Source organism: Brachyhypopomus gauderio, chromosome 6 (assembly GCF_052324685.1).
Source record: "Brachyhypopomus gauderio isolate BG-103 chromosome 6, BGAUD_0.2, whole genome shotgun sequence".
Taxonomy (NCBI): domain Eukaryota; kingdom Metazoa; phylum Chordata; class Actinopteri; order Gymnotiformes; family Hypopomidae; genus Brachyhypopomus; species Brachyhypopomus gauderio.
The window spans coordinates 18763953-18789902 of NC_135216.1; the positions used below are offsets into that span (position 1 = coordinate 18763953).

Genomic DNA, 25950 nt, shown 5'->3' on the forward strand with positions numbered 1-25950 from the left:
TATTTTTTCTATATAAACAGAAATTAAATATCTGACACCATAGTAGGATTAAATATCTGACATAGGATTTAATATCTGACATCATAGTTTGATAAAATATCTGATACCATAGTAGGGTTTAATATCTGACATCATAGTATGATTAAATATCTGATACCATAGTAGGATTTAATATCTGACACCATAGTATGATTAAATATCTGACACCATAGTAGGATTCAATATCTTGACAGCATAGTATGATTAAATATCTGACATAGTATGATTAAATATCTGATACCATAGTAGGATTTAATATCTGACATCATAGTTTGATAAAATATCTGATACCATAGTAGGGTTTAATATCTGACATCATAGTATGATTAAATATCTGATACCATAGTAGGATTTAATATCTGACACCATAGTATGATTAAATATCTGACACCATAGTAGGATTCAATATCTGACAGCATAGTATGATTAAATATCTGACATCATAGTATGGTTAAATATCTGATACCCTAGTAGGATTCAATATCTTGACAGCATAGTATGATTAAATATCTGACATCATAGTATGATTAAATATCTGATACCATAGTAGGATTTAATATCTGACATCATAGTATGATTAAATATCTGACCTGTGCCCATTAGTGGCCAGTGTAGGCGTGGTGTTCTGTCGTGCTGTTGTCAGAACGCCAAAACGAGTCTAGGTGTTATAGTTTCAACTGAAGGGAATTTGGATACATGTTAATTTATTCTGTCGTTTTAGTGGTTTTAAACATGGTAAGTAAAATTATGCCCACACACAATGTAAATAATACAGACACGTCCCCAAGTAACATCGTGTGTTACCATGTGTGCGTGAACCGTTTTGGACGGTCCTCTCTTCTAGAGGTCATCGTTCGGTTTCTGCTAGCGTATGTGGCACAAAGTACTAAAGTTATTTATAAAGGGGGATTCAACCAACTTCGCGATTTGGCTCATTGGTGTTCGTTGGGCTCCTTTAGAAGATTAATGTGAATGTTTGAACCTCGGGGTGCCGCCTGGGTCACCTCAGCCTCTCACCTCTCCTCACGTAGATGACTAGCGCACTAGCCGACGTCCCTGTGCCCTCAATCCCGCCTGTCGGAAACATCACTGCAGTACTGATTGTAGGAGTAGTGCTCGAAATAAGTTTACATGGAGCAATTAAAACAGGTTTATTAAAGTTTATTAACTAAATAACATGTTTGTATATGGCCGAGTTTAGTGTATTAAACCTCCGTGTCTGACTAGCTGCTGAGAGGTTCTTTGCTAGCTACGTTGTTAGCTGACTAGCGAGCCAATGCGCGGTTGTGTGAATTTTAAAAACTTAAAAAATGTAAAATGGATAAACACACGTCAATTTAACACATTATTTCGAGCAAATCGGAGTGTTATTTTTCAGTGAATTTCAGTGCACCAACCTTGTTTTTGTGTTTGCTGACCAAACGACGTTTGCTTTAAGTGTATTAGCCAGCTGAGAAATGAATCCTAAAAAGTTTTATGTTCTCATGTTAAGATTTATATTCTTATATTATGTTATCATATCACGTTTTAATTTTCAGGATATGCAGAAGCAGCGGTGTGGATTTCAGTCGTCGGCGCTGAAGCTGTCGAACGGGTACATACTACCGGAGGGCAAAACCACGCCGAACACCCTGTTCGTCGGGGGCATCGACATGAAGGTTCCTGAGGCAGCAAGTTCACAGTTTTTTCTGTCTCTGAAATTAAGAAATCAACCAAATAAAAAACAATCACAATAATGTCTGGCTCATTCTGAGATGAGTTTTTACGTCTCTTCTTAAGGTGGAAGAAAACGAGATCCGAGATTTTTTTGCTAGATATGGGACTGTGAAAGAGGTTAAGATCATCACCTACCGCGGTGGGATCTGCAAAGGGTGAAGTTTAAAAACTTCTTATTCATGTTTGTGGAAAAATAAATGTACTTTATGCTCTGATTGCTCATTAATGTTTTGACATCATTGAAAGTTTTTTTTTCTGAGCAGGTATGGATTTGTTTACTTCACTGAGGACGTTGACATCCAGACCATCGTTGAAGTAAGGGGGTCACTGCTAAACAGTCAGATCTTTTGATACACAGGGAAGAATGGCTTATCTGAATGTATAATGGGAGATTCAGTTGTTTATTTGAGCCAAACGTGCGCTATCTTGTCCTTGCACCCCCAACACGTGGCTGAATGGCTCAGCAACAGATCACTTTTAAAGGGAAGAAACTCAAACTGGGCCCTGCCATCATGAAAGAGAGGAGTTCTCGTGAGTTATGTCCTTCCGCCATGTCCTTTCATTACATTTGATTAGCATTTTTAAGAGGAAAGCTACACAACAAGGCATAAAATAAATATATTAAGGCATTTGCTTGATTTGTAAAGTGACAGATGCATCAGAGATTGTCAGGCGTAGTTAGGTATTTGTAATTAGCATTAGGGTCAGTATAAACGTTTATACTCTGGTATAGTATCAAGATAGTTTGCACAGCATTTAGTGTTAATAGGTTTCAGAGATGCACAGAAGGAAAACTACATAATCTTTAGTTATAGTAGAGAAAAAAACCCTTGGTGTTTATCTAGATTAGGATTACTGCATGGACATGATAATGTAGATGTGCCCAGTTATTATGCAGTCGTCTTATGAGTGTGTGTAATGCAGGTTCAGTGCAGTCCCCTCTGATTGGTCCGTCTCAGTGGGTTAGTCCGTCTCCCTATCTGTATTGTACCTGCTGCCCAACTGGCATGGCTCCCTCGTCACCTGTGCTCAATGGAGGCAGTCCTTACCTACAGGTAAATGTCACCTGTGCTCAGTCCCGACAGGTAAATGCTGGAACATTCATATTGTTCATACTGCATTAAACTTTAGGTTAATGGATAAAAAAACATAAGGTTTCTAGTATCATCATTTCCAGTCAGGTCATTGGTTTGTAGCTTCTGAACTCCATTAGCACTTTGAGTTAACTTGTCGTATGATCATTAGTGTGTCTGTATTGTTTCAAAGTAAAATGTACCTTGAATGTAATGTAAAACTTACATTACCGCTTAGAGATTTTTATATATTTTATATATTGGATCAGTGGCTGAGTATTCTGTTTGGTTGCCATGGTTATTTTGTAAAAGAGCTGGTACATCATGTCAAACATTGCATTTAATTGGGTAAGCAACAAGGTTTAGCTGTGCAGACTGTTGCAGGAGGGAGGAGACACAGGTGAACTCATCAGATCAGTGATGTCATCTCTTCTTCTGCAGCCTTATTCGTTCTCCAGCTTTCCAGGAGTCATGGTGCCTCAGGTGCCTGTGAACTACACACAGACCGCCTACTCCTACCCGGTGTGCAGCCTCACACACACACACACACACACACACACACACACACACACACACACACACTGGGGTAGTCCTTGTGAGTATATTTGGCTGGCTTGCACATGTGTGGTGGCCATGTCAAATCTCACAGGTCTGACCGCCATTTGCTTTGCCACCATGCAAGCCTGTGTCAGGGACTGCGTTACAGTCACTCTGCATTTATCTCTATGCTACATTTAAGAAGTGTATTTCAATCATGCGTTGAGTTTGTGTTTTGTAAATTGTCACAGTGTTGTGGAAGGAGTTTGTCACCCATCTCTTCACTAACTGAACTGAGCAGCTCTGATCAAAAGCAGCTTTGCCATCTGTGCAGTGGAAAATGGCAGGAATTAATGGGCTGATCTAAAAGTTTCTGACGTTAAGTCGGTGTTAGGGCTGTTGCCAAGCAACCAGTCTGAGTGTTAGCCATAGTGGGAACTTTAAACTGGTGTTTGGATTTACATGTTTTCTTCATGCAAGCTTGCATGGTGCCGTAGCCCCTGTGAGCCTGACGGCAGTCTGTAGAACTTCTGTATACGTAGCCGACCGTTTTTGACAAACCACACCTGAATGAAAGAGAAAAGAGCCAAGATGTATCATCAATAATAATAATTATTTAAAAATCGTAATTTTTAATAATAATACGCATGTCACTGCATTGTACACTGATTCAGAACAAGTCAAGAACAACCAACACAGAAACTATTTCTGCCAGCCAGTGGGTTACACTAAAGGATTTTGGTATGTCAGTGTTGATAAGTGTGTGTGTGTGTGTGTGTGTGTGTGTGTGTGTGTGTGTGTGTGTGTAAGTATCCCCTACCCCAGTGGTGCGGTGACCAGAGATCGAGGATCGTCAATCAGGTCAGTGCTGCAGCAGAAGGATACGACTAGATTTGTAACTGTCGCATGTTTATACAGTCTTAGACCATTAGAGGGTTGTGCATACCGCTGTATGATCCGTGTGCTACACTATACACAAGCTAACCCTAATGTGTTTGTCTTTCAGAACTATGTGGACTGTGGGGTCCAGACTTTGCTCACTCTTTTATAACTCTCAGGGTACACTGGTAAATAACATTTTCTCTCACGTATGTCATTACTCAAGAGTACTAGTACCATATTAGAGGTGTGGGTTTAACTATAGCAACTGTAAGTTCTGATTACTCAACCTCACCTGCTATAATCCGTGTTGGGTTCCTCTCGCCCCTTGTTTGACCATCGTCCCTAAGTGCTGTGTTTGGTCTCAGGGTGGGGTTGCTTTGAAGCTGAGGCCAGCATCTTGATGGAGTTGCAGAGATGTATGGAAGGACGCGCTCAACGCTACGTCTCTGCTGTGATTTACTGATGGGTGTATCTGTGTTTTCAGTGGAAAAAATGGGTGTCATGAGTGTGACTATAGGTCCGCCCAGATAATGGTGCGGCGGTCTGTCTGTGAAGAGCACCGTGTGCAGGGTGTGGGTCTGCACACCCGGCTCGTCAACACACTACCCTCACACTGTGAACTTATTTATGTGGTCTTTTTATGTTGTCCTACCAAACCCTTACGAAAACACTTTTAGGCTCACAGATGTGTATTTATACTTTCTGTACTTTATTCGTTTCTTCTAAATGTTTGGTGCAATTTTTTCATCGTTCTCACAGCTTGGATGCTTTTGAGGGGGAAACAGTTCTCTTCAGGGTTCTGGGAATTGTTCGGCAAATTCTGTTCAGTTTCAGTAATCATTGGCTTGTTCGAGCTGGCAGTCATCTGTTGATTTATTTCACACGTTTCACTGCTTTGAGCACCTTTTTTCTGCGTTTTTTCTTTGTGGTGTTTGTACTGTATTTAGGTACTTGGGCACACCTAATACTAACTACTGTGTTCAGGGATCACTGGATTTGCATCTAGTAGCTTTGCCAGTTTTCCAGATGTGTGTGTGTGTGTGTGTGTGTGTGTGTGTGTGTGTGTGTGTGTGTGGAGGTTTGTGCAGTTGTGTGGATATAATCACTGCAGTCATTCAAAGAATCATATCATACTTTTAAACGCAGCCCTGTGTGTGTGAGAGAGTGTAAAGGCATGGTCACATTTCAGATTGTTTTATCTCTGTTAATTGAGTCATGTTTTAATTCACTAATGATGAAGTTTCATTTTCATGTTCTATCACAGTTTGATTTTGATGTTGGAGTTTTTTATTTTTTCACTTTTCAGGGTTGTTTTTTTTTCCCACCAAACTAATCTTTAAAACATTTAACAAAAATGGGGTGATTTATAAACACTTTTATAGAACATTTAAATTTAACTGGATTTAGAATTTGCTGTATTGCTTCCACTTTGCATGTCCCTTGGCATCATGGGAACTAGTTTCTACTCTCATTGATGGCATAATTCAGGCACTAACTTTATATTTTCAATGTTAAATAGTTTAACATATAAGGTTTGGTTTCTTGTCTTGTTTAAGAGAAATAAAGATGATGTTAATGTATCTGATGTTGTCTAGTCTGCCTTTCTGCTCATCTCGTACATATCGACCTGCTGTGGTGATGGAGTGGTACCTGAAGTAATTCCTTACACCAGTAACCGTGGCATGGTAAGCAGCAGTGTGTGGAGATCAAAGATGAGAGCTTCTTTTACTAATTTAGGCAGCATCACCATAATGACTGTTCAATGTGCATTTCTGCAAAATGTGAAAGTTTACTGCTGTGTGTGTGAGGTGTCAGGGTAGACTCATGTATTGGGGGTGGTGTGTGAGGTGTCAGGGTAGACTCCTGTAATGGGGTGGTGTGTGTGAGGTGTCTGTAGACTCATGTATTGGGGTGGTGTGTGTGAGGTGTCTGTAGACTCATGTATTGGGGTGGGGTGTGTGTGAGGTGTCAGGGTAGACTCGTATATTGAGGTGGGGGGAGTAGTTCTGTCCCAATTCTGGCCTTATAATGAATTATGCATCAGTGTTGCCAGCTGTAAATTAAATATGAATAATTTTACATCTACACCCCCCCCCCATGCTCACATGACCGTAGACGACAGCCTCGAGACGCAAGCAAACCCGTCAACATCCTCTTTTTCTCCACAGCACGGTTTGAGTGACAGATTCATAGTGACTCTTCACGCTTATCCTTCCATAAGATTTCTTACAGCTTTCTTAGTATTTCATTGACTAACATCATCTGAGTTAAATCCAGAGATGAATCATGATGCTGTGTGCTGCTCCAGTGTATACTAAAAATAGTACTTTTTCAAAAACCCAGTGTGCCTTCACGATCTGCTTGATCGCGGAGTTCTCCGTTTGAGGTGGATGTCCGCGTGCAGCGTGAGTGTGGAGTGGCAGGTGAGTGAGGCAGAGCCGACTGGTGCTGTAGGAGGTGCCGTGGTGGAGAGGAGGGGCTCTCTCTCCCACCGTATCGCTGGGCAGAAACCACACACTACAGTCTGTGCCGGCAACACACACGACTGAAGTTTGTAAGGACGCGGCTGCTGGACGTGGAGCAGGTGAGGTGTGTTTAGGGCTTTACTCTGCACGCTCGTGACTCGCTGCGTTAGCCGCAGCAGTGTTGGTAACTGTACTACGAGTGTTGAGTGAGTGTTGTAGCTGAGTGTGTCTCCTACCTCAGTTGTAGCCCACGCCTGGTCACCTGGATTATATTGGTTTGTCATCAATTCCCTCGACCTGTCCAAATGTTTAACAGCATGTTATGTATTTATGCATGTATTTGTTTGTGTATGTTTGCCTGCAGACTTTCTCTAACTTTCAGTCCTCAGTCCAGATATATTTTTAAGACTATAGACGTTTTTATTAGTGAAAATTAGTCTGGTGTTACCTGTTTACACTATAGATGTTATTAGTGCAAGGTCTCATTCTTTGTTTTTACCTTTGGAGAGAGCTGCTACTCTGGTGTTTTTTCCTGTTTAGAGAGAGCTGATACTCAGGTGTGTTTACCTGTTTAGAGAGGGCTCGTGTTCTGGTGTTTTTATCTGTTTAGAGAGGGCTGATACTCAGGTGTGTTTACCTGTTTAGAGAGGGCTCGTGTTCTGGTGTTTTTATCTGTTTAGAGAGGGCTGATACTCGGGTGTCTCTTTAAGGGTACCAGACATCGTCATGCATATAGGACAACATGGAAACAGATGCTATGTTTATATTGTGTATTATCGCTGTTTGTTTGTGATTGTTTTTTGTTTGTTTACAGCTTCCTTTCCAAATGTCCAGGTTAACGTTGGGCTTATGTGCTTACCTGCTCTAATGCACAGTGAATATGTAGCAGTCTGTCCCCATGCTATAATGTGTGTGTGCGTATGCATCCATGCAAATGTGAGGGTGAGAGTTCAGTCTGGGTCACATGAGTGGAGGCAGAGCTAAGTAGCATAATGCACTGTGAGTAATAGAGCCACCAGCAACGAGAGGAGAGGGGGATGAGAGAAGTGGAGAAGAGGGATGAGAGGGGAGCTCTGAGGGAGCGGAGGGATGGAAGAAGAGGGGAGCATGTGGAAGGAGAGATGGAGACGGTCTGGCCCTGACAGATGTGACGTGAATGTTCTACTGGCCTCACATTCCTCCAGCGAGTCTTCTGCTCACAGACATGCACACAGCCCCCTCTCCAAGAAACACTGGTAACCTCACTGTGCAGAATCTGCAGACAGTTCTTGCTCAGCATCAGACCTGTGCACACATGAGGGCTGTTTTGCTTTCTGATTAAGTATAGAATTTAATATGATTGATGTAAATTAAAAAAACAACACAGGTTATGCTAATGATGCGCGTGCGTGTGTGTACAGCAGCTGTATCTAGTGACCTTTCAGCTCCTCTTTTTATTGCCTATTCCAAAATTAGACCAGTGCTACTAGTTCAATTTCTGTACAAATGGTTCCTGTTATCTTAGAAACATTAACCAAACCAAAGAACTGGACCGTCTTATCTATTTCCAAGCATGTAGTGCCGGTTCTGATGTGACCCACAGCTCCTGTAGAACTGTAATGTCCTGTACATATCAAATTACATCTAATCCAGAAGCGGTAATTTGCCATGAAGCCACCCAGCCTTGACTGTGACCCGGATTCATTCTGGATCAAGTAAAACCTGAACTTAATGCACTTTTAATACCTAGACCTCTGCACAGCAGAGAGGCAGATATTGTAATGGTCTGACTAGCATCTTTTCCATGATTACGCTGCAGACAACAAATACTAGACACTTGTGTGAGTGTACCTTGAATCCTGGACATGTATGGGAATCCACCCATACGAGTGAACACACGAGATTACAGGGACTATAGGCTACTGGGACTGACTCGCTGTCTTGGTAGAGTGCAGACTCTCCAGAGACACTGTTGGACAACCCCTCCAGTTCACTGATTAGTTGCATTCTCCATTTCAGGGGAGAAATGTACTGTATGTGCTTCTGAAAATCAAAATGGAAACAGCAGACAGCATGATTCATAACTGATGTCTTCTTATGCGCTGTAATGCAATAGCAGCGTGGTGTGTATGTATTAGAGGTGTCTTCAACTAAGGATTTTCATAGTCGAATCTGATTCGTCAGATTTTCCCTTTAGTCGACTAATAGTCGAATCAGGGTTTTTTTTTCCTAGAGCGCCTTAAGCGGGATCCCGTTCTCATTCAGGACTTTTTTCTACTTAAGTAAAAACCTAAAACGCTCAGATAAATGAATAAACATGGTAGGTTGGCTCTGTTCAGCATTTATTTATTTATTTATTTATTATTTAATGAAACGTTAGAGAACAAAAAAAAAGTCACCGTCAGTGCGCAGTGCGCATACCGAACTTTGTCAGACAGGCACTGTGCAAAATGTCAAAAATATTTTAAATAAAATATGCCTGCCTGAAAATATAAAAACAATTTGCCACACAACAGCAAAATATTATAAGTAAATATTCAAGTAACGGGGTTTAAAAAGCAAACAAAAACAAAAAAATTATTTGCCTACTTGCCGAGACGCGACGAGACGACACGACCGAAACGACAAATGGCTGAACAGTTTTTTTTTTTCGAGTGTTCAGCTCCGCTCATTTGGATTGTGCAACTGCAGGGTGTGATTTATTAATGTGTAGTAAGGAAGAAGCCTATTGTTAATGCGCACACATCATTTAAAAATATTTATTAACAGAAATTAGGATGATTTTATTTGACAAAGGGCTATATATAACAAAAACAAAGACATTTCATGTAACAACTAATGCTTAGCAGCATCCTTGGGCACCCCCATGCAGTCACAATGGTACATTCGACTATGACCATAGTCGACTAGGGGTCCTCCAATGGAATAGTCGAATCATCGACTATATTGCTGGTCACCCCTAGTATGTATGGACACCTCTCACCACCTCTGGGTCTCACCACCTCTGGGTCTCACCACCTCGAGGTCTCGCCACCTCAGAGTCTCACCACCTCAGGGTCTGGCCAGACCGAGACACCACAGACAGTCACAAGATGCCACTATTTCTGTTGTATTTGTTTCTTGTTACTGCCACAAGGGCCATACACCTACTGTAGAAAACAGACAATCACTTCAAGGATGAGTTACCGCCCAAACAAGCAGACTTACGCGTCACAACAGAAACAACATTAATCAAATGAACATGCTTACTGCCCCCTGCTCTGACCAATCAGATGACTCCATGCAGTATTCTTGAAATAAGGATAAATATTTTAAAAGTAGGACAAAGAAAACTCAGACATAGGGAATGGCCATACTTGTGGTGTTCCCAGTTGAATGCTATAGTCATTCTCATGTGTGAAACCATTTACAAACATTTAACATGTCCTACTTTTCATGGCCCACTTTTGCAGAGAACAAATTTTACGAATTATTCTGCAGCTCACAAGCAAACTGACATTTTTGGTTCAGTTCTCTGTGACTAGTCAGACTTAACTGCTGTAATTAATTTACCCAAACTACAGCCATGAGTGATGTAAGCGTACCTGCCACACAACTGCAGCTGGCTTCTTAGAACAGGGAGTAAAAGCGAATGTGAATCCGAGCTCACAGTCCTCCTGGCGCAAGTAGACAAGCATTTTAAACACAGAGTCTCTGGTCCTGGGCTTGTGTGGAATTTAATTTTGATGTTTCTGATTTGGCTTTTGCCACAGGTGTGTATGAATACCTCCAACACACATAGATTGTTTGGGGATTAGTCTTCACGCATGACACTGTAGGCATCCTGTCCAGACTCTTGATGGAAGGTGTAGATCTGATAGTGAAACGGTGCCTCAGCAATACTCCAGTATCACAACAATACATCACAACACAAGGTTGCTGCCATTAAGGTAGAATGAGTTCTAGGGCTTCCACACAAATGACCTTCTTTGAGCCTTAAACATTGTTAATTTGATCCACTGCACAGTTTTAGGTCTCTGTTCTTTCTCCTTTAAGCATGTTGGTGCTGTGGCTTACCTGGAAGAGGGTGTGAATGCTCTAGGAGGGCACAAGGATCACCAAAATGGAGAACAGCCTCTCACATAGGGCTTTACAATAACTCAATATCAATACATATCATTAAAATGTTTCAATAATGGTGATATGATTTGTAAACAAATTTTCAATATTTCGATAAATGCTATTTACAATGTTACAGTGTTCAGAACAGAGTTCATTGCGTTCAGTGACTGATGATGTCCACCACGTGCAAACAGCCAGTGCTCAGCAACAGCGGGCTATATTGGCTCCAACGTTACATGTACTAGCTGCAAAATGACTACCGCTGACCACAATGCAAATGTGACTGAACGAGCTTTGCTGAGCGATAATAAAGCCGATGAGATAGTTGATAAGGAGACAGACTAATATTAATATTGACAAAGCCAACAAGTTTGTTTATTTGATTGTGATGTCGTATTTCATGTTCATATATGAAGGCTGAAGGGTTACAATTATTTATTTGTACTATTTATTTCTAAAGTAAATATAGTTTTAGGGCCTATAGGAAGAGGTTTCATATACGTACAGACATCCTTTGTGTGCATTCTTGCCAGTTTTTTCTTTCATATTCATACCGATATCAGAATTATTTCATATTGACAGAAATTAATAAATATATCGTGATATAAATTTTGCCCATATTGTCCAGCCCTACTCCACATCAAGCACTCATCACCCAGATTTGTGTGGCCAAAACACAGAAAGATGTTGTTACAAGATGCCCAGCTGAACAACTAAAACCTGAGGTCCAGGGGCTGGAGTCCTGGGCTACGCTGCTTTAGCATGACAGGACATCCAAATTCTTGTTCTTCTGTGTAAAAGGTACAAACATCCCTTTGCCTGGTGAATGAGGCATCTGGTTGTCTCGTGCATCTTTTAAATGCCACTTTTGGTCATGCCTGCTTACTCCGTCTCGCCTTCGGGCGATCAGACCTGTTCAGACCATCACAGCCATCGCTACAAATCTGCCGTGATGTGTTAGAACAACACACATGATGCTGCTGTCACCTTACATTACCTTGATGTTCGCCACAGTCCTACACTGGAGACGTAGCAGTCCGCAGAATTAGCCACACACTGATTAACCTTGTGTGCGGTTCCACACTGTAATTGGATCTGCCCTCACAGATCAAATATGATTTCCTGTGTTTCAGTTATCTGATTGTTATTGCTGGTAACCATGGAGGTTTGTGTGTGTGTGTGTGTGTGTGTGTGTGTGTATGGCAGAACGGGGCAGCTGCAGGTGAAGTATGAGGCTTGCTTGTGTGTGTTTGTATTTGTATGTGTGTGTGTGTGTTTGCATTTGGAGCAGAGGTGAGATTAATTTCCAGAAAATTTGTTTTGCCATATTAAGTGTGTATGTGAGAGGGGGAGAGTGTTTTTGGGGTGTGGGGCATGTTGGGGGGGTGGGGCTGGTAGAGGGGTGGGAGTGGAGTGTGTGTGTCGTGTGTGTGTGTGTTCATGCCGTTCTGTTCTGCATATTTATGTTTCGTTTCAATTTCAGTGTCAATCAAGCTTACGCAGCATGACAATTAGTAATAGTACTGCCAAGACACTCGGATAAATCAATACATCAATGAATAAATAAATAGCATATATGTAATACTCCCATGAATAAATAAATAGCATATTCATATCTCATTCCTTTTGTCTGTGTGTGTGTGTGTGTTCATTCAGGTGTATAAAAATGGGCTGTTCACTGCCTAAACCAGGTGGAGATGGAGCTCCAGGGAAGATCTACTCCACCCTCAGGAAACCACAGGTGGAGACGCGCAATGGAGTGGCCTACACCTACCACTTTCTGGACTTCCTGTTGGGAAAGGAAGGTACAAACAGACATGTTTGTGTCCAGTAATTTAATTCGAGTCAACTGGATTGAGTTTCTCTGTGGTTTGTATGATTTTAGGGTTAATTTGCTTTTCTGGCATCATAGCACCTTGTGTGAAAGGGTGAGGCAGTAATACACCATGAAAGAAGTCTGTGCGATTTCACAGCAGTGACACATGGAATGGGAGACACTGTCTTTCATGGTTTAATAAGCTATTAGAGCATTCCAAGCCAAATATAGAATTACTGATATTTTGTGATTCTTTGACCTTTCGAAACACAAGCTCCAGTCGAGTAGTTTACTGCCTTATTCATTTGCACCTAGCCTCCATTATTTTGCCTACACAAACAAATGGTGCATTTTAAGCACTACTTATGCATACAGCGTAGAATCTCCTGCTGGCAAAGGCACCTTTCAGATGAACTTCCAGAACTGCAGGCTATGAGCTGTCAAAAGGAAAAGCAGGATTAGTGTGTGAAGAGCAGAACACGGGTGTGTGGGCGTGACACGCAGACGCGTGTGATCCTGCTCTCCGTCTGGGCTCACGCTTCTAAATATATTAACACTGATTTGGGTGCCTTGAAAGAGTAAACAACGGCTTGTTCCAAATTCAAAGAAAAATATGAAAAACGAGTGAAGGGACAAATCAGGAAAGTGTGTGTATGTGCGCGCGTGTGTGTGTTTTTCTATGTTTGTGCGTGTGGTTGTGTGTGTATGTGCGCGCGTGTGTGTGTTTTTCTATGTCTGTGCGTGTGGTTGTGTGTGTATGTGCGCGTGTGCATGCATGCGTGTGTGTTTTTCTATGTCTATGTGCATGTGGTTGTGTGTGTATCTGCACGTGCACCCCTGCATCTCTCCAAATATTTTTAGAAAACTGCAGCTTGCTTCTCCACACACACCCTTTACTCACCCTGTTTTAAGTCCTTATCAGTAGTCAGACAGGCAGGTCATTTATATGGAAAATTCACAGATGCTTCTGAATCTCTCACTGTTGAACAGCCACACGCCCACAGTGACTGTGCTGTGTGTAAATGTTTACATGTTTGTTTTGGGTTGCTTGTACATTAATAGTGATCAAGAAAGTGAGAGGACAACACAAAGACTACATGGAGATTCAAAGAACACAAACACAAGAGGAATTAACATCAGCCGTCCTTAGAGGATTACAAGATCGTGGAGATAGGGAGAGTTCATTCCTGAGCTATAGGATTTGTGTGTGTGTGTGTGTGTGTGTGTGTGTGTGTGCATGTGTGTGTGTGAGAGAGAGGCAGTATCGCCTGTCGTCAGACTGACATTGAGCCGGATTCATGGTCAAAAATCACTTTAATTTAATTTTGTCTGTATCAGTAATATAATTTCACTCACTGCCAGTATATTACTCACTAATGAAACATAGATAAAGTGGTTACCTAGTAACATGCCACAAAACAGGCATAAAAAGCCCAAATCTCCCATTTGCAAACCATAAACACACACTTTAATATTTATGGCCCATCAGTATGTAGAGGATGGAAGTCCTGTTTTTTGAGGTCAGATATTGCCCACGGTTTGTTTCTCTGAGAGTTGATTCACAGTTGATATCTGGTCAGGCAAACCTACAATGACAGGCATGAAATAATAGTTCAGAGTGTATTAAAAAGCTATCTCTTCAAATCGTAGGACAATTTTTATGATAGCTGGTGGTAATTGTTTCATATAAGCTCTTACCTGTGTGCTCTTAACTGTATGCTCACTATGCTAGCTATGAGTCTTAAAAATTGTGCAGGATATTATAGCCAAAATCTCCGGAGGTTTTAGACAGTGTGTAAACCATCATTGCCAATTCAGCTCTGAACATATGGCTCCCATATTACACTCGCTGTGTCACACTCACAGTTCCATTTTCAAACGTGGAATGTGCGAAAATGAAAGTAAAGTGGAGGAGGTGTGTACCAGCGACTGATGTATGTTTGAGGGAATGGTTCAGTAACAGGTGTTTTCAAAGGAGAAGGAAACAGACCTGACTGCAGTACACCCTTTAGTGGGAAAAATACTATGGGGGGGGCACTTTTGGGTGCTGGGGCACTTGTGGGGTCATAACAGAGTTGGCAGCTTTGATTACAGCTGTGAACTGAAGTGAAGAGGAGGATCTATGGTGATCAGGGTGGAGCTGGGGTGGATGTCACTGCCCTCCATCACATTATGGACTTGGTGTTCTTACAGTTAGAATATCTCTTCATCTTGCATTACTCATCTTTACCAGGGCGGAGTGAGGGCTGCACCTGTTTTAGAAGCTTCCGCAGTCACCATCAGCAGTCTTCCCTGTTCCCTTCACATGTGTGAATGTTAAGTGCGATGTGTTTAGTTTTTTGTTTAGAGGTTAATTTGGATTGCTGGTGAGTGTGTGTGTTTGTGTATGTGCATGTTATGCATTTGTCTCTGCATCAGTGTGTGTGTGTCTGTGTGTGTGTGTGTATTGCACGTGCCGTGCCAGAGCATGTGAGCGAGAGTGTGAGCAGATTAGATAATTTATTTGACAGGATAGTTTGAAAATGAAACGGTTGACACCTCTCGATGTGTGCCCCGCTCTCCACGGTCGGTTCTCCTCTCCTCTCTCTCCCGCTCTCTCTCTCCCACCTCTCTCTCTACTCTCTCCCTCCCTCTCTCTCTCTCTCTGCCTTGTGGGAATGATATCAGCTGTGATCTGGAGAGCTGTACAGGTGAGACAGGGGCAACACACGTCTGCTCTAGGGTGTGGATATTCTCCCTGAACGCCTCGGCTAATTAACCTCACATACTTCACCAGTCTGCTGATTGCTCATGTGTAGCAGTAATCGCTGTGCTAACCAAGCTGAGCTCCCTGACCTATCAGGAGCCACTCCTCTGCATTTCTCTCTCACTTTACTACATTCACACTGCTTGCAGAGGGTTACCATGGTGATTAGCCTTGAGATATATGGCCTTATTGCTGAACCTGATGCATAAGTGAATGTTAATGTATAAAAATGGTTTGGGTTTGAATATGTGATTCAAAGGCTTTATGAACAGTTAGTCTTTATGTATGGTTAGTCTTTATGAACAGTTAGTTTTGATGTATGGTTAGTCTTTATTTGATTTTTTTACACTTTGAAGCTCAGTATCCAAATTGCTCTTAAAGTGTCAATTTTAACCAGATAAATACACCCCCCCCCTCTCGCTCTCTCTCTCTCTGGATCAGAGGTGGCGGTGTCATCACTGCTTTGCCTGTCTTCGGTGCGAGAGTTACCTGTACAGGTGTGTGAGTTCTATCAGCAGGGCTTCATACTGGCTGCTGTGCACCCTTTTGTACATTCTTCTGGCCCTGCTGGGGCTAACCTACAGAGACAGTTACACCGGGCTGTCCTCATCAGAGAGACACACAGGTACACACACACGTGCACACACACACACACACACACACACACACACACACACACACACACACACACACACACACACACACACACACACCACACACACACCACACACACCACACACACACACAGGGGTGACCTACAGAGACAGTTACACCAGGCTATCCTCATCAGAAAGACACACAGGTATAAACACACACACACACACATACACACAGGGGTAACCTACAGAGACAGTTAAACCGGGCAGTCCTCATCAGACACACACACACACACACACACACACACACGACTAACCTACAGACACAGTTACACTGGGCGGTCCTCATCAGAGAGACACACAGGTACACACACACACATGGGACTAACCTACAGAGACAGTTACACCAGGCAGTTCTCATCAGGGAGGTGCACAGGTACACACACACACACACACACACACACGGGACTAACCTACAGAGACAGTTACACCAGGCAGTTCTCATCAGGGAGTTGCACAGATACACACACACACACACATGGGACTAACCTACAGAGACAGTTACACCAGGCAGTTCTCATCAGGGAGGTGCACAGGTACACACACACATACACACACACACACACACACACACACACACACACATACACAGTATCTCACTCACTTGGACATTTTCATACAAGCTCTTGGTTCTTTATTTGGGTCTATTTATACCATGACAGGAGCACATTCTTAAGTGTGTAATTTGCATACTGTATTTATACATTGACAATCAGTAAGGTTCTATTGATCTGTGCCCATGTCATAGGTGTTCAGAGAACGGACTACTGAAATGTGTGCGACCCCGACTGGAAACAGACGTCTGTTTCTCTGGTCTTGAGGTGCCTGACCCAGACGTCATTCAGGGTTATGTGAAAAAGGTCAGCCCTCTCTCTGGAAATGGGGTTTTTTGACTCTCTAATCTTTTTTTATCAGTTCTCAATAAAAAAAATCAGTTCATTCCATAAAAAAAAAAATACAATTGATATTAATGCTGAAAAAATAATGAACCACACGGAAGTAGCAATCCTGCCTCCACACGTGCGTTCTGTTATGGTCGTTATTCTGTGACCTTTCTGCCAGTGTGGTAATGACATTTATACAGAGATAAGCTATGTTTGTCTGTGCATATGGGGATGTACGCTATGTGACATTTACTGATGATCTAAGGGTGTGTGTGTGTGGGGGGGGGGGGGGTCTAGGAGGAAGCTCTTTCAGAAAAGTGCTTTCACCATTATTCACTCGTTGCTGTAGTGTTGCTCCTTAGCTAACGAGTGTGGTGAATACATATCAGGATACCGCTGTGTTTCTCTGGCAACACTGTAGCCATAACTGATCTGTGAACAGCCAAGACCCCCAGGAATCTGTGTTTTATACATCTCACACATGCTCACCAGAAACGTTAACATGTGACTCTCAGTGATTCAGTTGTGTAGTATGTTGTGGAGTAACTAGGGGTAACTAAAGGCTCTCTCACTCGCCCTGGGGTAGCAGGTGCAGGACCTGGCTGACTCTGGTGTCCTGTTCACGGGCTTCCTGCAGCAACCTGGAGGTGGAGTGAGTTTCCTGGGGCACTGGGACCCTGGGGAGTTCTCTTCCCTACACTCCAGCCCCTCACCCATAAACCGACACCCAAGCTGTCCTGTACCAAGCCCCAGGAGCACCTGCCCAGACCAGGACCATCAGCTCAACTACAGGAGCGAGGACCATCAACTGGATGGTCCTGGTTTAACAACGGAACTACAAAACAAGGACTATCAAAAGTGTGATCAAGTAAGCCGATGTCCAAACAACTGCAGGCCTGTTACTGTTAAGCGTGGAAGTTCAGACCTTCGGAGGCTTGAAGCTGTTGAACGGCAGACACAGGTACAGGTTTCTATGCACAGAGACAGAACAGATGATCACAGAACCTGCTCAGTAGAACCCCTGGAGGAAGAACCATACACCCAGGCCTGCAGGGGGCCCCTAAGAGCAAAACACCCTGAGCAGCTTCCTGACAGACCTGAAGAGGCTCCTGATGCCATGTACTTTCTAAACCGTGAGACATTAGCTCATTAGATCCCAAAGTTACACTTTTTCATCTACATATTCCATCTCTAATTGTACGTTTCTGTATGTTCTGTAGGTGTGCAGGTGTTCGCTCTATATAACCATGCTGTGGTGCTGTCTGGGTCGCCGAGGTTCTATTCCCTAAGAATTCCACTACAGGTCCACAAAGAGGCGGGGCTCATCACTACAGTTGATGCTCATTGGCTAGATCACATGACCCAACACTTTAGAAGTGGTGCCCAGTTAATCGATGGCTACTTTCACCTTGGGGATGACGCTGGTATGAGAGCTTTAGAGGTACAACGCACTCCTGCCTCCTCCTACTATGCTAATTCCCCTTGTCTGTCTCCTCCCAGAGTCTTTGTCCACCATGGAGAGTGTGTTCATATTCCAGAGTGCATCCAATGACGTGATGACAACAACATATGATGCCATTGTTGTTGAGCAGTGGACCATTATTGATGTGAGCCATTTTTCTCCACGTCTTTTCAACATAGTCACAAATACTTGACTTATGTGAAATGTTAGAAAGAACATGTGAGCTGAGAGCTGAAGACCACGTCGCTTCCTAACTCTGTTTCTCCTCTGCAGGGTGTTGCAGTGAAGACGGACTACATCCCTCTGCTTCAGACCTTGGCGCGCTACGGCTGGAGGTTGATGTGTGTGCTGGCCACCCCTATCGTCAAAACCAACAGGTATTCATCAGTGTAACCTGGACCCTGTTGACACAGCTGCAGTCTGTTTCATCTTAACCTGCCTGTCTGGTTTTTCTTAGTGATGGCAGTTTGGCTACAAAACAGTTCCTCTTCCTCCAGAGACCCGTGTTGTCTCGCAAGAGGAGAGACTTCAGGGTATGTAGCTCACCTACACCCACACATGCCCACCTACACCCAGACAGCCCACCTACACCCACATGCCCACCTACACACCCCACCTACGCCCACAGATCCTGCCAACAGCTTATCCATACACACCTACACCCACACACTCCACCTACACCCACACACGTTTTTTATTGCATATATTCCAGAGAATGACCCACAAAGAATGCCCCTTCCAAAGATTGATCCCTCCAGAGTGATTATGTATTTGCCCCACCTTCTTTCACACACCAATGTGTAAAATCTCTATCATTATACTCAAATCATACATTATTCAATATATGCTCATTACAACCCATTATTATGCAAATTGAAGTATGACATTATATATTTACATTTTTTAAATTTATATAAAGATGTTCTGAACTCGCACCATGAAACACCTAGAAGATAAGGTTGCTTTCTGCACCAGTCTGACCTTGGGAGAGAGATAACCAACCATACACAGAGAACCCCAAAAGACGCACAAAGAGGCTTTCAGCTCTTTATAATGATCTTACCCAATACTGACAAAGTTACTTCCAATGTCTGCTCCTGAAATAATGAAGCAGCTCTCCGTGCCTGTTGAGGGAATGTTCTGGAAAGGTCCATTTATCGGGATTCCACAGTGGTCTCCTACTCCAGGACCCACTGAAGCTATCAGCTGTGTAGAGGTTGGGGTTAATGCTGACAGCACTTGTGTGTGTTTTACAGAGGCTTCACCTCAAAAGTCGGAACAAGAGGAACTTAAATGGTAAACAAACCATTGGGAAGGAACTCCTGTGTGCTGCATCTCCAGTAGAGGAGATGACAAGAACGCTGAAGGAATGTGAGTACAGGAGAACGTCTGAGAGCGAGCTGAGACTGACCAGCAGGGGGCCCCCCAACGTAAGGGCTCCACGGGTCATGCAGTACAGCAGCCCCACTCAAGGAGAGAAGGGGGCGGGCAAAAGTGCAAGCACCAATCAGGACGCAAAGGAAGGAGTTGCATGTGGCACAAGAGCCAAAACACAAACCACAACATCCATCATCAGAGAGCAGACTCTGTTCTCTGGAGTGTGCTGAGGTCATGGGGTGTTTGTGGTGAGTTTTGCAGGTAATGTTGCCAACAAAGGACATATCTCTTCCCTTCACACACAAGAATGACACGTCTACAAAATCTAATTCATATTCATGCTAAACACATCAACCTTCAAAGAGGAGAGTTATCGGTTCACTGGTACACCTGTGTACCCTTCAATTAAACAATCCTGTATAACTAATTCGTACAATTTAAAGGTGTAAACATTAAAAAAAATAAATGTATTCAAACAATAGTTTAAAGTGGGACTGAACCATAGGAGTGCTGATCTAAGCACAAATAAACATGTGCACAAGAGAAATGTCCATGACTCATCTTTATTTACACCTACAGGCGTGTGATGTACAGCGTTCTGCCTCGTCTCTTTCCAAAACTGATCGATTACCTCCAGGGCTGAATAGTTGCACTGAAACAACAGTCACCATCAACTATTTTGTGCCAGACATGTCAGGGGTCACAACCTGTGGCCCTGAGCCAGTCGTGGCTCTGTTGATGACTGGCTCGCAGAGAAATCTTACCTGACACGATGTTTCCTGACACGATGTTTCCTAACACGATACGTAATTAATAATTCCGCTGACATTTTAAAGTAAAAACATTACAGAAATCAGTAAAAAAAAAATTGTATCGCTCTCACGGAAATACATTTTAAAACATGTGGCTCTCAGCCAAAAAGGTTCCCAACCCGTTTTAAGTCATTAATTACTCAACATACATCTCAGTTAGACTAACTCAAGCACATTACAGTACGCTCTGATTGACCTCTTAAAATCAAAGTTAATTATAAATAGACAATTATAAACAATGTAAAATTGTATTCATTACATGTCTGTTATCAGCACGTTTGCCAGCAACATTTTTCATTAACCAGAGCCGGACAAACTGGGACTGACACTAAAGTACAAACCACCAGCACCTGGCAGTGTTATGATGAAGCAGGATCTCGGTCAAACGTAGTGATGGGCAAATGACACCGAGGCTTCGGAGTGCGTCACTCTTACTGAAGCAGAGTGATTCTAAACGCTGTCGGAGCTTGTAGTGAAACACCAGTGTCACTGTTTCGCTTTGTGCTTCATTGCTTCAAAATGTTTCAAAGCTTTTCATTGGCTCCCAAGTCTTTCAGTGTGTAGCATTGGCTCAAGGCGTTTCAATGCATTGCCCAGGACAGCTTGACAGGTTTGAGAAATTTGAGTGGTTTGGTGTATCATTACATATCATCCTTATCCAACATTTAACTCTTAATATTACTTTATAATTTATTCGGTGTAATGTGTTACAGTATGGGGGAGAGTATTGGGGGGGGGGGGGAGTCTCATTGTATTGTAATGAGAAAATAATCATTATTTGGTATGAATTAACAAACACTTGAATGACCACTCAGACTTTTCTGAACTTTTATTGCTATCATAGGATTCAAACAGTGCCATTTCTTCAGTGATGCTCTTTAGAGCTTGCTATGGCTTCAGTTGTCCACCAGATGTCACCGTCACTGAAGCCTTGAAGCTTTTCAGCACATTTGTTAGGAAGGTCTCTGTGCTTTGTCAGGCTTCACTTGCCCATCACTAGTCAAAACGTGAAACTCCCAACACCTTCAGTATAGCAGCACAGCTGAGTGTGCCACTCATTACGGGCTGCTAAGAAACACAAGAGGAGGCGGAGCCTGTTGGGCACAGGTAAAGTCATACAGGTGTGTCAAGTTGGATTAAATTGTGCGTTTAAGGAAAATAAAATTGCTGGTCCAACTGCTGCCAAAGAGGCGGTCCTTGTTCAGACCCCAGGGCACTTCATTGGCTGTAGCCTTTGGAAGACAAGCCTACCACCACTTCTCAAAAAGGATTCTGTCCTCTGATAGGCCGAGACTCTGCAGGTGCCTGCTCACACTCTCAGTCATGGGTGGTGGCCCACACAAGTAACATAATGTGCTTTCAGGGTCTACGTGATGCCTCAACACCTCTTGAGATATCCTTCCACCTGTGAGGGGACACGTGCAGCTCACTACATCTATAACACAATGTTCATGTGTTCATGAGAGCTGTGTGCGCCTTACTGGTTGTGTAGGGCTGTAGATTCTGCTCCATTTCAAAGTCCTGCTGGGTCACATGGAAGCTACAAGAGAATTTATCTGGGAATTCTTCACAAACCTCAATAATGTTGTTCTGAAATGACAGAATAATAAGAAGACGGGGAAGAATGGGTCAATGATAATGATGATTACACAGGTGTTAAATAACAGATTCAACACACACATTATATATCACATCACATATACATATAGACACATCACACCCACTTTGAACAGCAGTTCCCGTGTGTTCTTGGCACTGTAACAAAGGTGCGTGTGTCCTGGCTGGTATCCATGCACCTGTCTGAGCAAGTCAGCCGTGTGTGTGAGGATGGAGTACAGGGGGTTAATGCCGACCCCCCCAGCCACGAGAAGCAGGTCCATGCGGGGGTCACACAGGCTGGGGTCAAAACAGAAATCACCCCCAACCCGTAACGACACACCAGAGCCTACTGTGCACTAGCAGAAGAAGACAGAAGGAATCACAATTCTGTGGAGGGTGTGGTGAGGAAAGGCCCCGCCCTTCTGTCCTGGCCCCGCCCTCTCACCTCCGTGTGTACCCAGTGTGCGGGTGGGTGCTTCGTGTACTTCACTGCGAGCTCGATGATGCCGTCCCGCTGCAGGAGAGCCGGGCTGGAGCACACGGAGAAACCGCCCACCTTCTCCACCCCCGCAATGAACAAGTCCACCCTGGACAGGGCACAGACATTAACTCCACCCAACTCCGCCCCGCCCTGCCCACTCCACCCCACCCCACCCCACCCTGACCCTCCACTCCACTCCACTCCGCCCTGACCCAACCCTCCACCCTGCTCTAAATCATAGTAGAACAATTAATTGTCTCACTGAACATCAAGTGTGAAGCTTCTTCCTGTGCAGTACATTTGCTGATGGCTCGTGCTGACAGCTTGTTTTGGTCATTTACTGAACATGTTTGCCCCAAGCCAGGTCTAGCCCTAATCCTGCCCGACTGGATCTACCAGCATGCTAGCTGCTTCACTGTAGCACAAGAGATTGTAAATCCTTTTCTGCTGAAAGTTGGTAATCAATTTATCATTTGTACTTGGAGTGCCCTCTCCTGGTCATGTGATGCAACTTCCCTCCCATGCCCAAATCATCCTTCATATCGATTATGAGGAAAGTGGTGTTGATTGTTTAAGCAATTTGAAATATAAAAAGACCCTGTTTAAGTAATAATGAATGCGATAGAGGGTTAAAGGATGAGGTGATGAGGTGACGTGTTCATTACCACTGGCCAGCACGGAAGCTGAAGTCAGGATGTGGGATCTCCAGCTGCACCTTCTTCACCGTGTTGGACTCGTTTGTAATGGCACATACACGTGCAGAGAATACAGCCTGTGAGTAAGAGCGCCCACACACACACACACAAAGATGTCATTACTGGAGCAAGAGCACATCATCATCTTAAGCAGGTTCACAGATCTGTAAGAGTCCATCAGTCCATCACATATGTAGTGTACCACAATCATTATGAAACATCTCCCCGGATTTATCAAAATAACTGAGCAAGACCCTCAATCCACACACACACATGCACCAACATGCACACGCACCAAGGCCCTCAATCCTTAACTGCTCAGACTGTGTTTATTGTGGATTTGGATAAAATCATCTGCCGAATGCCATAAAGGTAAATATGTTTAGGGAGAACTGTTAAAGACTTTATACGTCTGTCCACACAGACAGACCTCTATCTATCCCTCTCTTTAGGTGTCCAGAAACAAACAAAAAAAGAAATTGTGCCTATTTGCTTGGGCTGCTCCCCAGATAAGAGGAGGATGGATAACAACAAAAAAAAAAAATAAAATAATAATGACTGCAGATTGATCAGAGTTGTGAAAAGGTCTAGAGGTGATTCTGGATGTGGTATGTGCATCTGTGGTTCACAGCTGACGGAGTGAGTTATTATCGCTATTTGAGTGAAGGTCAGGATTAGGCTGAAGAAAAACTTCATTGTTTACTTATGTTGATGAAGACAAAAATGTAATATAAATTATCTTACTGATAGCAAAACATTTTGTAGGTAAATAAAAGAAAAAGAAACTAAGAATTCTGGGACAAACTACTGCAGCACTGCGGAGTGGGTCTGTGCTGAACCGGTCAAACACCTCCTGCTCTTGGTCAAGGACGCTCACGGCTGTGGGATGAGCTTCGGAACTCGGTTCACTCCAGCTGTCCAACATTTTACACAGCTCTGTAAATATCTGATCCACCACGTGACTTAACTTTCACCGTAACTAATTCGGATCTGTTGACATTATTATGAGTTTTTAAATACATTTTCATAAAGGGTTGCCAACATCCATGAGCCTAAAGAGCGAAATCAAAGTTTTACCTCTTGTCTGTAAACACTAGCCGTCCTTTCAAGGTGGTCTGCTTGTCTTGAAGACATTTTCCTTTGTGGAAAATGACAGTAAGTTAACGCCAATATTCGGTATTTCCTTTACAAAATGTATACTACATCTTTAATTGGCTCTCACCGTGTGGCTCTATACGAACACAGCTGGCCACGTTTGCTTAGGAGTGACTTCGTAGTTCCGACGAAACATCTCGTCGTTTTTAAGAAACGGGGGAGGCTCATAGCGCTCGGAACTCCAGTGATCTTTGTACCGGGAGGTTGTCTCCGTGTGCCGGGAGGTTGTCTCCGTTTGCGGGGGAGTTTGTCTCCGTGTGCCGGGAGGTTGTCTCCGTGTGCCGGCAGGTTGTCTCCGTGTACCGGGAACACTTCACAGGAGTGAAGGCCTGGCCTTCATAACATGCAGTTAAAACTCAACTCAAATAAATAAACATTCATTAACTAGACACAAAATGGTAGAAAAAGTGCGAATACGTGCGTCTTCCGATAGTTAACTAAGCTAGCAGGGTAGATAAGACAGACAGCTAGTGCTGCAGGGTAGAGATGTACAGATGTTAAAGTCGCGCCTTAGTAAAGTCACTACACCAGATCAGGGACTCCTATGTGGAGATATATAGATTATATTAAAGACTTTTAACTTATCTCGGGTTCTCCGGAAACACACGATTGAACCGGATATAGTTACCGATTACGAGCTTGAGTCAGAGACCGTATATTTAGATGATCAATTCTGCGCAAGATCTGTGCAATGTTTTCTCCTATGTATTTAAACGTAACTGTATCATAAGTGTTTTAATACTTAGTGTAGCATTTTATTGGTATTAAAATTCATTTATCCGTAAATGTCTTTTAAGACTATGTCCATGAATATGAATTTTAAAAAGTGTTTGCAGCACGTTTTTTTCTTTTGTATCGCGAGGGGTCTTCTCGGCATTAAAAATACATTTTATAATACCAAGTCCTTTACAGCTGAGATACAATAGATACTTTAGTGCTGAAGTAAAAAACGAAAAAATATAGTTACTTTAATTTTAAAAAATAAATAAAACAGAATAATAATGTGAAAGAAGGAAAACATAAATATAGTACAAATTAATATATTATTAGAATTATCATTATAATATTATTAAATATTCTACTTCTAAATAAATAGATTTTGGGGCATTTATAGATTATCTGGGCGTAAATTCTCATAACTGCTCACCAAGTTACTAAAAAAACCAAGCGTACCTTCCCAACACTAGTGGTAAAACGATTTGGTGCCTTGTGAAAGACAGCGGCGACTGCTGGCCATAGGAGGAAATTACATATAGCGGTTCATGACGAAAATACTGTATTTCAAAATGCAACTAAGACTAATTTTCTTCAAGGGTTTGTTAAAGAAGCAATTAACATGTAACAATTGTGAAATATGAAAACAATAATAATACCGAAAGGATAATTATATAGTTGCTCAGAGAGGAAGTCTAAGCTCTTGTGAAATATACAATCAAATGGTTCTCATGATTGATGGAGTGGTTGTCGTATTAACA

General features: G+C 42.8%; 3 protein-coding genes across 15 annotated transcripts; 2 read left to right on the forward strand and 1 right to left on the reverse strand.

Moving 5' to 3' along the window:
- Positions 1–352: 352 nt before the first annotated feature.
- dazl (deleted in azoospermia-like) lies at positions 353–5832 on the forward strand. Of its 9 annotated transcripts, none has more exons than XM_077009353.1 (10): positions 353–774; positions 1578–1709; positions 1819–1910; positions 2019–2070; positions 2220–2286; positions 2680–2810; positions 3270–3350; positions 4191–4226; positions 4372–4432; positions 4613–5832. In XM_077009353.1, the coding sequence occupies exons 1-9, from the start codon at positions 736–738 to the stop codon at positions 4414–4416; spliced, it is 675 nt and encodes a 224-aa protein (XP_076865468.1). In that variant the 5' UTR covers positions 353–735; the 3' UTR covers positions 4417–4432; positions 4613–5832. The 9 variants fall into 9 exon arrangements, with proteins under 9 accessions (XP_076865468.1, XP_076865466.1, XP_076865465.1 ...); XM_077009351.1 differs by having other exon boundaries at positions 366–774; positions 2226–2286; positions 4176–4226; positions 4613–5830; XM_077009350.1 differs by having other exon boundaries at positions 574–774; positions 1578–1706; positions 4176–4226; positions 4613–5829.
- Positions 5833–6425: 593 nt separating this feature from the next.
- Positions 6426–20274, forward strand: rftn1a (raftlin, lipid raft linker 1a). 5 transcript variants are annotated; one of them, XM_077009359.1, is made up of 10 exons: positions 6426–6836; positions 12449–12597; positions 15796–15979; positions 16759–16870; positions 17481–18027; positions 18115–18318; positions 18395–18501; positions 18630–18733; positions 18814–18889; positions 19613–20274. In XM_077009359.1, the coding sequence occupies exons 2-10, from the start codon at positions 12459–12461 to the stop codon at positions 19961–19963; spliced, it is 1824 nt and encodes a 607-aa protein (XP_076865474.1). In that variant the 5' UTR covers positions 6426–6836; positions 12449–12458; the 3' UTR covers positions 19964–20274. The 5 variants fall into 5 exon arrangements, with proteins under 5 accessions (XP_076865474.1, XP_076865473.1, XP_076865476.1 ...); XM_077009358.1 differs by having other exon boundaries at positions 6426–6831; XM_077009361.1 differs by having other exon boundaries at positions 6426–6831; positions 17484–18027.
- Positions 20275–21356: 1082 nt separating this feature from the next.
- oxnad1 (oxidoreductase NAD-binding domain containing 1) lies at positions 21357–25039 on the reverse strand. Its single transcript, XM_077009363.1, has 7 exons — positions 24543–25039; positions 24398–24458; positions 23291–23397; positions 22590–22731; positions 22270–22500; positions 22027–22135; positions 21357–21950 (listed from the first exon to the last, which is right to left on the reverse strand). The coding sequence occupies exons 1-7, from the start codon at positions 24641–24643 to the stop codon at positions 21793–21795; spliced, it is 909 nt and encodes a 302-aa protein (XP_076865478.1). The 5' UTR covers positions 24644–25039; the 3' UTR covers positions 21357–21792.
- Between the last annotated feature and the right edge of the window lie 911 nt (positions 25040–25950).